At 35.1% G+C, this 15,620-nt stretch overlaps 1 protein-coding gene across 1 annotated transcript; it reads left to right on the top strand.

Annotated features, from left to right (window-relative positions):
• The first annotated feature begins 12,600 nt into the window (after positions 1 to 12,600).
• LOC118272264 (integrator complex subunit 1 homolog) lies at positions 12,601 to 14,713 on the top strand. Its single transcript, XM_035588657.2, has 4 exons — positions 12,601 to 12,709; positions 13,445 to 13,492; positions 14,018 to 14,085; positions 14,546 to 14,713. The coding sequence occupies exons 1-4, from the start codon at positions 12,622 to 12,624 to the stop codon at positions 14,711 to 14,713; spliced, it is 372 nt and encodes a 123-aa protein (XP_035444550.2). The 5' UTR covers positions 12,601 to 12,621.
• Positions 14,714 to 15,620: the final 907 nt, after the last annotated feature.

The raw sequence follows: 15,620 nt of genomic DNA, 5'->3' as shown, positions 1-15,620 counted from the left end.
TTTCGGTAACCTCGTTTGTAAGAACGCTAGCTTCAGTTTGGCAGTAGGCCATCGTTTATTATAATGGCATTATTGTGGTATATGAACAGGCTTGTTTTTGGAGATTTACAAGCTGTATTTTTGTAATAACCATCGTGACACATATTTCCTTATCCTTACTATCACTGTTTTCCCAACGACTTCATTTTCATGCCTACGTCGTTGGGCAAGTGGTTACTAGTGCCACTCTGGGCAAAGGGGTAGCTGATTCCCGGATTGGGCAAAGAATTATTGTGTTTTTTTCTGTTTTTCGAAAATTTCTCAGTAGTAGCACGGTGTCTGGATTTGTGCCCAGTATATGGCAATAGGCTCACCCCCTATTACATGGGACTTATAACACAAATGGTGAAAAGTGGGTGTACATTGTACAGTGCCTCTGCCTACCTCTTCGGGGATAAAAGGCGTGACAATACTTTATTTTCATAACACTCAACAATTTAATTACATGGAGTTTATAATAAAAAGCCACTCGTGACCATCTCGACGGGGATTAGCTACTTAATACATTATGTGTGTCCACAACTATATCTCGGTACATTAGATGGACTGACAGTGACATACATTAGATATGGCATTGTTACATGTATGGTTTTCCATGAATACATGGCGAGCTACCTCGTGGTCGAATATTGGTGTCTTTAGGGTGATGGGGAACTTTGTCTGCATTGGCAATCGAACACGAGTCTTTTTTTAAGGAGGGAAAATCATCCAATTACTTCTCCCGCCTTAGACGAGGCGAAAAGGACTAACAGACTCTTACTGACTATAAAACATCGCGTTCCTACTCCTGCTTTACAAGCCGAAGCCCCGGTAACCCGGTAGGCAATCCGCAGTTACGAGTCGGCATCAGTCCTACTGAGCCCTATCTGTGGTGGTCTGCTAACTACCGTTTTATGTCGAGAGAAGACCAGCAAGGCGCCTAGTTTTTAGGGGAGAAAGAAGAGGCTATATGGGATTCGTACCTCACTAGAACGACTACGATAGCCATCATCAGAACCTGGTAAGGAGACCACATCCTCTAAATAGGCTTACTTCATAATCCAGATACTCAGCTAAAGCTGCTTACAAACTTTGGTTCCATGAACATACGATTAGACGTCCTAGTATTTCAGTGGGATTTCTCATTTGGATACAGCCTAAACCATTCGTGGTGACAGCTATCTACAGATTAGTTTTGTTACACCAACCCATTCTAGCTACGTCAGCATAGCAAGGGTTTTATGCCGTGTGAAGATGGCAATAGCCAATGGAAAAACATGAAAAAGAAAATGTGTTTATGTAGGAAAAAATATACTTTGTGGTTTTTACTTGTTCAAATTAAATATGAGTATTTAGTTGTATGTCTTCTTTTTCTATATCAAATCTGCATTAGCAGATTTGGGTGATAGGATACTTTGATGATATATGTAGGTATACAGGTTGGGTATGAACATTAAAATCCGTTCAGTAGTTTCAGCGTGATCGACGGACAAACATCCAAACAAACAGACTTTCACATTAATAATACATTTTTCAAAGAAAAACCAAAGTAAGATAAATACAATTTAGTCGTAAGAATCAAGGAAAACTATCTTCGTTTAAACCAGTAAATCCACTAGTTAGTTTTAATTGTTCAAGTGTTCTGGAAACTTCTAGTAATCTTTGCCCCACTTGTTCCCACTTCCACGAGTAGATTTCCTAAGGAATGTTTTCCTTTACTTATTAGTTGTTTTAAAGCTTTGTGATTCATTATTATTCTGTTGGCGATCTCACTTCAATTCCAAGATAGACTGTTGATACTCTTTTTGTAGACTGATACTTTTTTTATAAGAACTTTTGCCACGAGTTTGTGTTAGGCATTTGTTTATTTTTCTTTTAGTTTTTTTTTTAACTAGATAGATCTTAAATCTTCTTTGAAGTAGGTCATCGTGCATGAAATGAATTTTAATTGTGGTTGCTTTGTTTTGTTCTGATGGTCAACGTTACTCATTTGTTTGCATATTGTTTCTTTTGAATTTTTTCCTAGTGATGAAGGATAAAAGGGGAACTCGTAGTCATTGAGATAAAGGGCACCAAAAAGAAGAAAGATATCTTCAAAATCTTTTGTCATTTTCAGTACCAAATCAAAACGACTCTTAAAAATATTGTGTTAATAAAATTTTATGTGTAACTCTTACACAACAAAAAAATCTATGGGACAGCATAATATTTAACTGAAAAAAATGCATACAAATAAAACATAAACAGCTAAGTAGACACAGCGATAATAATTAACCTATAGCATTTCCATTACCCCTTAAAAAAGTTCACAATCTCCATCACAACACGTAATCGATCGATGACTAATGATATAGCACATATTGGATCGACGTCGCTACTGATGCGATTATCAAACGTCAGCTTAATGAATGCAACGAGTGCTTACTTCACATATATTATGTGTGGGTGAAACTGGAATTATCCAGTTTCCTTTGTTTAATCAGCTAATATTAGCGCAGGATTATTTGATACTAGATTCTGCCAGTGGCTTTACCTAAAACGATAATAAATATCCTAACACCCAAATTAGTTCATACCATGTCTCTATGCCAAATTTTATCAAAATCCGTTCAGTAGTTTCAGCGTGATTGACTAACAATTATATTAGTGTGATAGTGAGATTATTTATTTTGTTGATTGTTTTATTTAATTTGTTATTAGTTAAACGGCTTAGAAAAATGGCGAAACCGATTTGTCGATGACGATCTAAGCATGCATTTCTACTAAGGATGTGCTATGTTACGTTGCTGTGGATGCGATGGGCTTCCACCAATCATATTCATTCATTCCAATAACATCATATGTAGTAAACCATGATGGCGACATTTTTTTAAACATCAAGTTATATTGGTTCTTGTACCGTACTGGTTTTGTATTTTTGACCCTGATCGTACCTCATATTATATTAAGAGAACAAGCAGTCCAACAGGATATCATCGTATAATTTTACCATTAAACCCTCAAATTTAAAAACATCTGTACCATAAGAATATTTAAATTAATCCCGCTAATTTGAGGGACTGAGTAGCTACAAGTAAATTTGGGTTTGAGGAAGAGCTCAATTTATAATGGTCCTTAAATAGAATCCAAGGTATTGACCATTTTAGTTAGACCCCAGGACCTTTTTCTGTTTAAAATGAAATGAGTTTTAATTAAGAGGTTTAGTAGCCATTTGTTGGAAAACAGTTGTATAAAGAGGTTAGAAAATGCTAAATTCACATTTTATGATTTTAATTAGGAATCGTTTTCATTAGTACTAATTTTGGACAGTTTTGGAGATAATGTAATGATATTGTTGTACGTTGTGACAGTTTTAGTATTATATTTAGAATTGGGATGACGACGGGGTATGAAAATTAAAAATCTATTTAGTCCGCCAGTTAGGTAATTAAAAAATATTAGACACCAATTTTTTTATTGTCATATAAGATAACAATACTTAGATAAAACTAATTAAAGTTTAGGAGTGGGAGCAAATACGTAATTTCTAAGTTTAAAACGTATCTAGAAGTGACGTCATGCGATATTTCAAACCAATATATCTTCATCAGCATCAATAACTGCTTTGTTTTATCTAAGCATTGTTATCTTATATGACAAAAAAATAAATTGGTGTTTAATATTTTTTCATTACCTCACTAATAGACTAAATAGATTTTTAATTTTCATACCCCGTCATTATCCCTATTACAATAACTGGTAAAACATTTTTTTTAATTTTACTCATCCTGCCTACTGCTTTGCTTACGCATCCAACACAATTCTAACTTAGTTCAAAACCGTTCAAATGCTGAGATAGAATAGACGGATCGCTTTGAGGTTTACCGCAAACCAGAACAAGCGAAGGCGGGTTCTACAAATACGGTAATTAAGTGATTAAATAATCAATGGTAAGTTTATTTAGGAGTTTGTTTTGTGTTGTTTATATTGTTAGCCGATTATAAATACTCGCTTTTAATTGTTTTATTTTGTATATAGTTGGATATATGTAAATACAAATCAATTGCCGTTCTCGCTAAAAATCGGCTGGACGGCTGGACCGATTTGGCAAATTTCAAGTCCAGGAAAGATTTAAAAGGTGTGAAACATAATATGTTTGAGGCGGTACGAAGTTTTCCGGGCCAGATAGTAATAATATAATATAAATATCTATCTGAGTTTTGTTAGAAAAAAATATGATATTGTAGCAACACAACATGATAAGTTACAGATGACGAGCAAATCAACGGATGACGTCATAAATCCTACATCGCACATGGATAGAAAATTCCAACGAATAACAGTTGGGCGGAAAACCTACCAGAGACGATCACGTCGCCTGGTCGGATGATCCTCCTTATCTTAGGGAACTTTACTCATTATTCCCTAAAACATTATTTAGATAAAGTGTTTGATTGTCTTACATAAATTTTAGCGTGTCAAATGTCGACCCCATCCGCATCAGGTACAAGGAACAAGCACAGTCAAGGAATAAAAGTCAAAATCATTTATTTCAAATATACCAGGAAGGCACTTTTGAACGTCAAAGCAAATATAATAATATTAATAACGTCTGTCTGTCGGTCAGTCCTCTAGTGAAGCTGTTTACTCGTTCCAAAGTGTAGATTCCTATGGAGAAGAACGAGCAAGAAACTCCATAGGTTACTCTTTTTCAATCAGATTTACATTTAGAATAGAGAATGAATTTGTATTTCCACGCAAGTTTCGCATCTTTCTGTTAGAGGCAGTCTATTTTCCTATTAGCCTATTTTTAGTATCATAAAGATTGTTGTTAATTTAAAACCATAATAAAATTAGGTACTCTTCTCTAACACTGTGATTGAACCAAGAACCTTATCTTTACCAGTCACAAAGTCAAATAAACAAGAATTAATTTCATTAACACATCAACGTCATGCATTAACCTCCCTCATCCTTCATTTATAAATCAGGGTTCCTCAAGACGGACTTGTAGGGTCTACATCAAACAATGCCAAATATAACCCCACTTAGGTTGAGGGTCCGTATAATTTAGTAGGCGTTCAATTACGCCAGTGGTGATGACAACTAATTGAAGTGACGTCAGTCATTGTTCTGGTAATAATAGTTTGGACATGAATTCATAAAAAATGTAAATCGTACGATATTTTCGGAACAAACTTTCATTGAAAAAGTCGACAACTCCGACCAAGATCGCAGACAAATTTAAAAACAAAATGTTTTGTACTAAGCGGCAGCACACTAAAGTAAAGTGAAGATATTTCTAAACTTTTAGCACAAATCCAGACTAATGTCCGAATACTTAAACGCTACTCAATTTTAAGACGTTCTCAAAACTAGTTCTCATCAATTCTTTATAAAATGACAGAGATAGCACGATATTTAAGTACAACTTAAAATTGAATAGCATTTCACTATCCGGGCGTTAATCTTGTTAATTTTTGTTTTTTAGTTAGGTACCCTGGCGTCCTAATCCGGGAACTCTATAATAGCAAGACAAAACAATTCAATGTTAATGCCAATAAAAGCATCGTATCTTACTACAAACACCATTATTATATTATATCAAAATGTTACATAACGAATGATGTTGCTTTAAATCTATGTAAATTCCGCTTTCCGCAACCCTTTGGGGAAATCAGTCATTCACAGTAAGAGGCTAGTGTACTCGTTCTACCAGTGCATTGCCGTGCCACAGAGGGGATGTAAAACAGCTGATCTGAATTACAAACATATCTTTTAAAATTGGCTGTGTAACATTTAATTTGGATTATTTTAGGGAACAGATACACTCTGTTCCCTAAATTCCCTAAGAAAAGGAGGATCCTCCGACCAGGCGAGGTGATCATGCCTGACGGGCTTTCTGCCCAACTGTTGTTCGTTGGGATTTTCTATCCATATTTATTCGCATGTAAACTTCACATGTGCGATGTAGGATATTTATGACGTCATCCGTTGATTTGCTCGTCGATAGTCTATGTGCGACTTCTGTCATCTGTCAGTTGTCAGGTGTCAGTTGTCAGGTGTCACCACATTATATTTATAACTATGTTATACAATTACCTCAGTATCGGATCAAACAAAATAAATAAGGCCTCATGAAATCATGAAAACGGGGGAGAACCATGACGCAAGTACAAAGAGGAGACGCCATAATGTGATCGTGCACTGTGATAACAAATTGGCTAAGCCAGTGATTAGACAAAGCCGATTTGTTTATAAACGCTCAGAAATTGGCACATTAAAATGTGAACAGTTAGCAACGTTTTTGTAGTATACTACTGAATGATGGAAAATAAAGAAGGGCGTGGTTTGTAACGGCACACGCTCCCCTTAAAGTATGGAAATGTAGTTATAAAATCTCCTCTTTGTATTTCCTTCATGGAAAGAACAAAAGCATACATTCCGATCCATGTTCACAAAAAAATGTTCTGAGTAGAATCCTAGTTTTGAAATTATTGCTCGTTTCAAGTTCATTATGATAAATCTTAGGTAAATATGTTAGTTTTTACTTAAAGTTCATTTTACCAACTTATTAATACATCAAGGGATACACACTAACATACAAGACCAAATGGAGGGAAATGAATTGATACAGAAAGCAGAAGATACGACCTTCAGAAATGAAGCTATTGATCGAGAAGAAGAAAATAAACTAACATGAACGTCAAACTCCGTGACGTGCTCCATCGTTATCAAATAATATAAGCCCGCATCATCACTTAACATCAGGCGATAAACGTAGAAAAAAATCTTACAACGTGACAGACTGACGCAAAATGACTTGTTAAAACTAAATCGTCGTCGTCACGCCTATTATCGCCGAAGAAGTAGGCAGAGATGCAGATTATGGCACGTAATGCCACTGTATAATGTACGCTCACTTTTTATAATATAAGTTATAAGTCTCATGTAATAGGTGGTGAGCCTATTGCCATATACCGGGCACAATTGTAGACTCCGTGCTACTGAGAAATTTTCGAAAAACCGATAAAGGCAAGCAAGACAAATCGAGCAATTCTTCGCCCGAGCCGGATATATTTTATTTATTATTTATTTTTAGCCGTGGTCATCCCACTGCAAAGCAAAAGCCTCCTTACTCTGCTTCCACTCCTCTCTGTAGAGAGTTTTCTGTAAAACCTATTATAAATATAAACATGTAAATAAACTAAATAAAAGTTAGATCATGTTAATTTCACCTCGTTATGCGCATGAGCGTGTAAGTAATCAAACCGTTTTGATGTAGCCTACAAACTTTTGCCAACTAATTATACTACATATTCCGACCGATACTCATAATTATACTAACTCATTACAGGAGTGTTACAGGTTTAGTTCAAAAGAAAACTTTATGATTCTAGAAATAAGAACGACCTTTTAATAACAAAGTTGGATTCCCCACAGGGGTAGACAGAGGTTTAGTATGATAAGTATTATTTTGGTCCAGAGCTGTGGACTCTCTACTGAGTTACCGGGACTCCGACTCGAAAAGCAGGAGTAGTAGGCAGTGAGAGTCTGACACTCCCACTCACCTTATCCAAGCTGGGAGAGGTCAATCGATGATTTTCCCCCTTTAAAATAAAGCTCGCGTTCAGTCAGCTCATACTCTGTCCATATTTCAAATTTCATCAAAATCCATACAGTAGTTTCAGTGTGATTAACTAAAGACTGGCTTAAGATTAACCATCCAAGCAAACTTTCACCTTTATGTAAATGAAGAAGGCGTCAGACGAAAAATAAATATAATATCGATTTCTACCAACTCATATCTACTAAAGAGATCTACAGACAAGATCAGCTTATGTAGGCATTACATTTAAGTGCCTACAATCTTCTCAATCTATTGTGTAAATGATATCATTATGTTGTCATAACACAGACATAAACAGTCGCACGTGAGTCTAACGACCGACACAGCTGTTACCCTAGTACTTAACTTGCCAAATACTGTTCAAATCTTGTTCAATATTAGGCACTACATTGCCAAAATTGGGATACATTTTGTCAATTACATCGTTTGTAGGTATGAAATGATTTTGGTTATTTGATCTTGGTTTTTCGAAGTAGATTTTTTTATAATTGGATAAATTTGGCTATTTGACTAATAACTAATAGAAATGTATGTATCTTCCAAATCCCAGCAATACCATAGACATGGTTTATACAATGAGGACCTCCTCGCTTTTCGGATGTCTTGGTTGAAAAAATGTAACGCAACGCAACATCACGCTTTTTATACCCGAAGTGGAAGCCATAGTGCACATGACGACACGTAATGCCGGAATACAATGTATACCCACTTTTCACCATTATTTTATGTTATAACTCCCATGTATATACGGGAAACATTTCCATACTCCGTGCTACTGCTGAGAAAAAACCGAAAAATTTACTTTGCCCGACCTAAGAATCACACCCTTCTCCGCCAGTCGCACTTACGACCACTCGACCAATGAGACAGTTGCAAAAATATGTACCTAAAATAGTATTTTAAAAAGTCATCTATTCATTTTACGCTTAGCAACAGTTCCTTTGTATGCGTATTTGCTTTTAAAACACCCTGTAAAAATACGGTTTCAAATACTCGTATAGACCGGACCGCAACTCGAAACCGCAATAGAAAAAAGATCGATTTGATCGAAACCTAGTCCTTTTGTAAAACGTAAAAGTATTTGATTGAACAATTTTTTGTTTGCTTTATAAAACGTACGTCCGTATCGGGATTTTTTCCAGTCGTTGCGGGGTTGCGTTAAAACAAATATTTGTTCCGTGACAGAATGGGAAGTAGGAGATGCGGACAACACTTTTTTAATCATCTAGTAATTTAAGAGATTGAAGTGTAAAAGTGTTATTCTTGTAACCTATTTGCAAAAATAAATATCATTTGTCATTTATCATAATTTGTTCTTGCTTTCCCTGGTTAGTTTAGTTGGCTGTTTTATATAGATTAGTTTTAATGATTAGGTAACTTGTAAAAATGTTATCCATACAAGTAGTTATATCATACATACATCAAGAGCCCATAGAGCCTGAGCAAAGGCCTATTCTCACACGGAGAAGGTTTGAGTATCACCACGCTTGCTGTCAGCGACTGGTGATCTTAAACTTATAATTAGAAATTATAAGCCTAGGTTTCCACACGATGTTGTTCTTCACCGTATGTTACAGCACTGGTGTCTTAATTCACATCGGTGCATAGCAGGTTTCGAACCCACCGTCTCCACCGAAGCAGGCATTTTAAAGCTCCAAGCTATCACGATATTTCACAGTAGAATAGAAGTAACTACTTCTGTTAAACACTACTTTACTTTTTTACCAATCCTAAAAACATCAAAAATAAGATTTTTATCATACAAAATAATCTATGTCCAAACCCCTACTACTTTTATGCTTGACCGAACCCATGGCAGCCTCACAAGACCGCAGTTATGTACATATACAATATAAAGCTACATAAACCCGGTAAATAGTTTCGTTGGCATTCCTCCATCCTTTTAGTGCGGAATGCGTCAGTAACCCGTTTTATTGTGAATAAGTGAAACTTTTTGGTACTAGTATTGTGTTGAAATAAAAGTATTTATGATCTCTTCCTTCAAATAGTCAAGGGAATCAACATACTATGTAGATCGTAAAAAGAAAAGAAAATATATTCACTGACTCGTTGATTGAGAAAAAGGGTTTGGGCTCTATAAAATAAAGTCTAAAATCGCTATTGTTTTCTGATAAGTTCACTGTTTTATACACACGTTCTTTATATTTAACTTCTTACGTTAGTAGTCCTTGAGTTTATGGTTTATGTTTATCTCTTACATAATCAAATCAATCAATGCAATTGGAAATGGGAAAGAGCGTAAGATATTGTTATGGAAACTCTGCGGTATAATCCTAGGACTCTATCTTTTAAACCACTGAACGTGATGTGATGTATTTGAGTGAAATTCGGTACAAAGATAGTTTGAGATCTGGAAAACTACGTTTGATAGTTTTTATCCGGAAAATTTCACGGAAACGCGAACAATGCTTTAAAATCCCAGGACTCTTTCTTCAAAGCCATTGAACCTATTTTAGTGTAACAACGATAGTTTGAGACCAGGGCATCATCATTATAAGGCGTATGCTTGACCGGTGTTCTTAAACAAAATCAAGATCAGTTATTAGTAGAAACTTTTCAGTAATTTGAAGATGCTCACCTATAAACCGTAGATAAAACTTATACTTCTGCCTACGTCTTCAGGAATAATAATATTGTGTATTCTAGTTTCGTCTAGATAAACACAATGTGTCGTGGAAGTTTCTAAGGTCAGTTCATACACTATGATTGATGATTGTGTACATACAACTAGGCCGCAGACGACGACAATACGACCTATTTACTGTAAGTTTCCATATTTCTACAGCTAGCTACGAGTATTTATAAATGTTTGGTAAATAATACAGTTATAATATTATCTTAACGTAGGGATCTTAGACAAACAAATTATGTTTGAGCCAAAGTTTATAAACACTCACTTTTTTCGACACGCAAATAGGTAACTATTTCATAATATCAAACATGAAGTGCCAATGGTTTTTTAAGGGGGAAAATTATCCAATGGCTTCTCCCGCTTTAGGCGCGGCGAGTGGGAGTGTCAGATTCTTACTGACTAAAATTCACCCCGTTTCTACTACTGCTTTTCGAGCAGAAGTCCCGGTAACCTGCTTTTCGAGCCGGTCGGTGTGATAGGATCTATGGCTGCGTGTCAATAAATTATGTTTAGGTTTAATCCGTTTGAAACAATCATTAGCTTCAACCATCAAATTGCCCCGGGTATTAGTTTGAAAAAACATACGGTGTAAAAATTCAATAGCAACATTTTACCTAAACGAAAATGAAAACCCCATAACTTTAGCCACACTTTAATCGCTTGCACGAAACATGTAAAGGAATGTGGCAGTTATGCCTCTAACACGCACAAACTTTAACTCCCCATCACTGAACTTTCGTTTAAAATACCCTACACAGCTGTAGTGTTAAGCTGCTCAAGTAACAAACCTTGGACCCGAATCAAATTTACTTAGGATCTGCAACGGTCCAAGCAAACTTCAGCATTTACGTTTCAATGTATGTCAAAAGGGGTAACTTAGGGTAAGTAAAGGGTAAGTATTGAATCAAAATAGGACAATTTCAGTGAATCGAATTTAATTTGCATCACAAACGATTTTCCTATGCAAGGGGTCGTTTGACTTTCTCTTAAAGTTGCTCTGCTTATTTGCTTTTCCAAGGTTGTTAAAACTTTGTTGTTGCTGTTAATATACTTGGGATTAGAGCTTGAGTTGATATTGCTGAAGAATACTGATGCAAAACAACGGAGAGTAGATATTTGACACCTCATAAGAACATTAGAAATAGAGAATGAATATTTTATAAACAAAATACACATCAATACACACTGTCAATTTTAATAAACTCACACAATAATAAAACTCACAACAAAAAGTAATAGTCGCATCAGAGAAATCGTCACCTTTGTAATTTACTTTTCAGCTGAAACTCATTTTGTTTTTCATAAATCGGGATTTTATTTGTAAATATTTAATGAATATACCTAAATTTAAATTTACGTACGTCCTTGCACGGTAAATGTTGATAGAAAACGTCTGCTGATAAGCTTGCCTAGTATTCTGAAGTCTCACACGGAAACGTCAATAAAAAAGACAGTAAAACATCCCACAGCATCGCATCGTGACCATATTGCGACAAACAAATAAACATCAAAGGAACAGCACAAGATTCCCATTTACGAGACCCAGTTTGAAGCCAGCATTTTGACTCATAAAATAGCAATAATTTTACAAGTAATCTCAGAAGTGCGTGACAACCTGTTGTACAATAGGCTCAGTCGCATTAGATTGTTAGAATCAGACACCATGGTAGAAAGACCTTCCATTTACCAACAAAACGTAGGAAAAACAAGATCTAATTAAACTGGCCAAGGTAAATTACCCATCAAATTTATGGTACGCCTGTTAAGGAGTTAAACTGAAAAGATAACGACTAAATGTGTTGGTTCTGTAAAATTCTGGAATACAAATATATTTTTGTACGAATAATTTGTAAGAGGTGATTATTTAATCACGCTATCTAGCTGATCTTGATAACGGACAAAGGCGTAAAAGGTTGATTGAATAAGTTGTTTAAATATGTACCTTACTTTAAAATAACTTTTCACTCAAAGGAAAACTACAAACGAAAGAATTTGATAAATGAGCTTTATTGTATATTGCTGCAAGAATTCGAGATACCAGAGAGATTTTTTTATTTCACTCGTCTAACCTTTACAATCATTTCCAAATCAACATCATTGTACATCTATAATTAAATACAAAATACTTGTTATGACCACAACCGACACAAACTTATCAAAATCAAACATTGTTTAAACACGAACGAAATCCCAAAACAATACGAAGAAAAAGAAAATAAAATTATACAGCCAGAGTATCCACACATCCCTAGCAATAACGACTCCAGACAATATAAGTTTCTAAAGCGCTGCTCCACTAGATTTTTTGTCATTACTCGAGTCGACAATCGCAGTCTCAGTCATGGCGTTTTTATTGCCAACGACGTTTTATCTGTTCACAATTCTATTTTATTCAATATCACACAGTCTTTCAATTGAAAGTAGTGCAGGTTTGTCTTTTATTTCATTAACTTCAGCTTTTTTCGTTTTATCTTCCTTTTTCATCGGATTTTTAATTAATTTGGCTGATGTTTCTACTTCATGTCTATTTTGTTTTATTTGTGGAATGTGTATATGAGTGAATCTGTCATTTTCTTTATTGAGATTTGTTTTGTTTCTTGTTTTTGTTTCCGCTTGTGTTTGGGTTTGCCTTATTAATTTTTCCATATTGTCATCGGCTTTTATTTCTAAATCTTTCAAGTTTGTATTCAACCAACAATCACATCTGTTAAGTGCAAACTTACTAATATTTTACTATTACAATAAGGTAATTATACTACAAAATTTTAATTAACAACTTGATCTGAAATCAGTTGGTTTAGAAAATTGTCTTCCTCTTTTGGCCTAATTGCACATTGGGCTTTGAATTGGGATTATATGGAATTAAACAAAAATGCAAATACTTGATCACCCTCTAGTAATTTTATATTAATTAGTGCTAACGACTGCTTTATTGGAACGAAGATTGGAAACAAGATATTTATCTTTAGTAGTCTAATTGAAGTTTAAAATGCTATTATCACTAAGACCGTTTTAAAAAGAGGCTTTAGTTATTTTCTTATTTAATGCCTTTTTTTTGGTTCTACATTTATTTTATCGTAGACAATAGAAGTACCCATTATATGTAATGTAATTGTTAAATAAATGGATGATCGTTTATTTAAGTATTTTCTTTTATTTATTAGGGTATCCCGCTGGTTGGAATCAGGAGCAATCGTATTTTGGACCACAAGGTGAATATTTTTTATAAATTTTTCAATAATTTTTTTATGAAGTAATACTTTTAAAAAATATCTGTCATCGTTACGTCACATCATGTCAGAAAACTAAATTTCGTGCTACTCTCTTCTACCAAGAATCTTCAATATCATAGATGTATATTCTGAACTAGTATAATTATTAAAAAAAAAATGAAACACTTCACTTTTAGCATTTAAGAAATAAGTTGAAATTTTTCGTCACCAGAACTTGAATTTTAAAAGTATCATCACACCTTTTGTCCTCGAAGACGTAATCAGAGCACTTAATGCTACTTTACAATGTACACCCACTTTTCAGTATTTGTGTTATAGGTCTCAAGTAATAGGGGGTGAACCTATTGCCATATAAGTGCTACTACTTAAACTTTCGAAAAACTGAAATAGTCCCAGCAATATTGTGCGCGACCCGGGAATCGAACCCAAGGCCTTTTGCCCGGCAGTCGAACTTGCGACCACTTGGCGATGCAGGCAACTTGAATGGAATCATTAATTTTTCAGGATATCGAGCGCCTATTCCAACAATCGGTAATCTTTGTAACAATTTGGACCTATTTCAACATCGGAAGGTTTGTGTTTATTAATTTATTCAACTTTTTACAATGTTTGTACACATAGTTCTTGAATAAAACTCATACAAAACACATGTTATAAATATAATAATAATTTTTACTGCACGGTTGGCGCAGTGGCTGGGTTAGCGGCTTTCGCGCAACTTGTAGCGGCTTCGACTCCGGCACGGAACAATTCTCTGTGTGATCCATAAATTGTTCTTTCAGTTTTGGTTGTCATGTGTATGTGAGCTTGTATATTTGTAAAAGCGCCCACAACACAGGAGAAAATTCTAGTCTGGGGCAACGTTTTAAGAAAAATGTACCACATAGAATACTTTTTAAGAGTGTAAAATGTAAAAACTTGATCTTCCTTCTTAACTAAAAAAATATTTGAAGCTCCAAAGGCCATTTTCTGCCACCTTTTATAATTAGTCAATAAATTTAAAAACTAATTTAATCATAATATCTTTCACAGTTAATATGCATACTCTGCAGAGGATTCGATCGTTCATGTCTATTTCCATCAATAATGACTTCTACGACGAGCACGACGACTTCTACGACTCCTTCGACTACCACTTCGACTTCTACAACATCCACTACGACTTCTACACCTCCTACAACTCCAGCTGCAGAGAAATAAATTATAGTAACAGTGATCTTGGGCCTACTTAGTATATTAATTAATGACGTCAGAGTTGAAATTATATTGTTTCCTTATCATATGCTTATAATTACTAATTTTTTTATAAGTTTATTTACAGTTGTTTTCCACGGACTCTTGGTCCGTGCCCTTGTCGTACAATTTGATTTTTTTACTATTTTTGTTACCACTTCGACTTCTACAACGTCCAATACGACTTCTATAATTCCTACAACTCCACCTGCAGAGAAGTAAATTACAAAGACAGTGAAAATGGGTCTACTTAGTATCTTAATGACGTCAGAGTTGAAATTATATTGTTTCCTTATCATATGCTTATAATTACTATTTTTGTTACCACTTCGACTTCTACAACGTCCACTACGACTTCTACACCTCCTACAACTCCAGCTGCAGAGACAAATTACAACAGTGGGGCTACTTAGTACATTAGAGACTTCAGAGTTGAAACTGTTTTGATTATCATACGCTTATAATTACTATTTTTGTTACCACTTCGACTTCTACAACGTCTAACTAAACGTTTTATAGCTTTAATTTTTATTATTTTAATAAAAAGTAAAGGTACTGGCATATTTTTTTATTTTTTTATGGGACTTGCCGGTAATCGAGCTAGACTTTACCTGATGGTACAATCGCCGCCGCCCATGGACACTTGAAACACCAGAATTGAAATTATACATCATATGCTTATACCGGCTATTTTGGTTACCACTTCGACTTCTACAACGTTGTTGTTCGGGAATGGGGATGGGGAAGATTGGGAAGGGGGACATTGGGCCTCCGGTAACCTCACTCACACAACGAACTTCGACACAACGCAAGCGTTGTTTCACGTCGGTAAATTCTGTGAGGCCGTGGTATTACTATTTCGAGCCGGGCCATT

The sequence above is a fragment of the Spodoptera frugiperda genome, chromosome 5 (genome assembly GCF_023101765.2).
Source record: "Spodoptera frugiperda isolate SF20-4 chromosome 5, AGI-APGP_CSIRO_Sfru_2.0, whole genome shotgun sequence".
Lineage (NCBI taxonomy): Eukaryota > Metazoa > Arthropoda > Insecta > Lepidoptera > Noctuidae > Spodoptera > Spodoptera frugiperda.
This window is presented reverse-complemented; position numbering and strand designations above follow the sequence as displayed.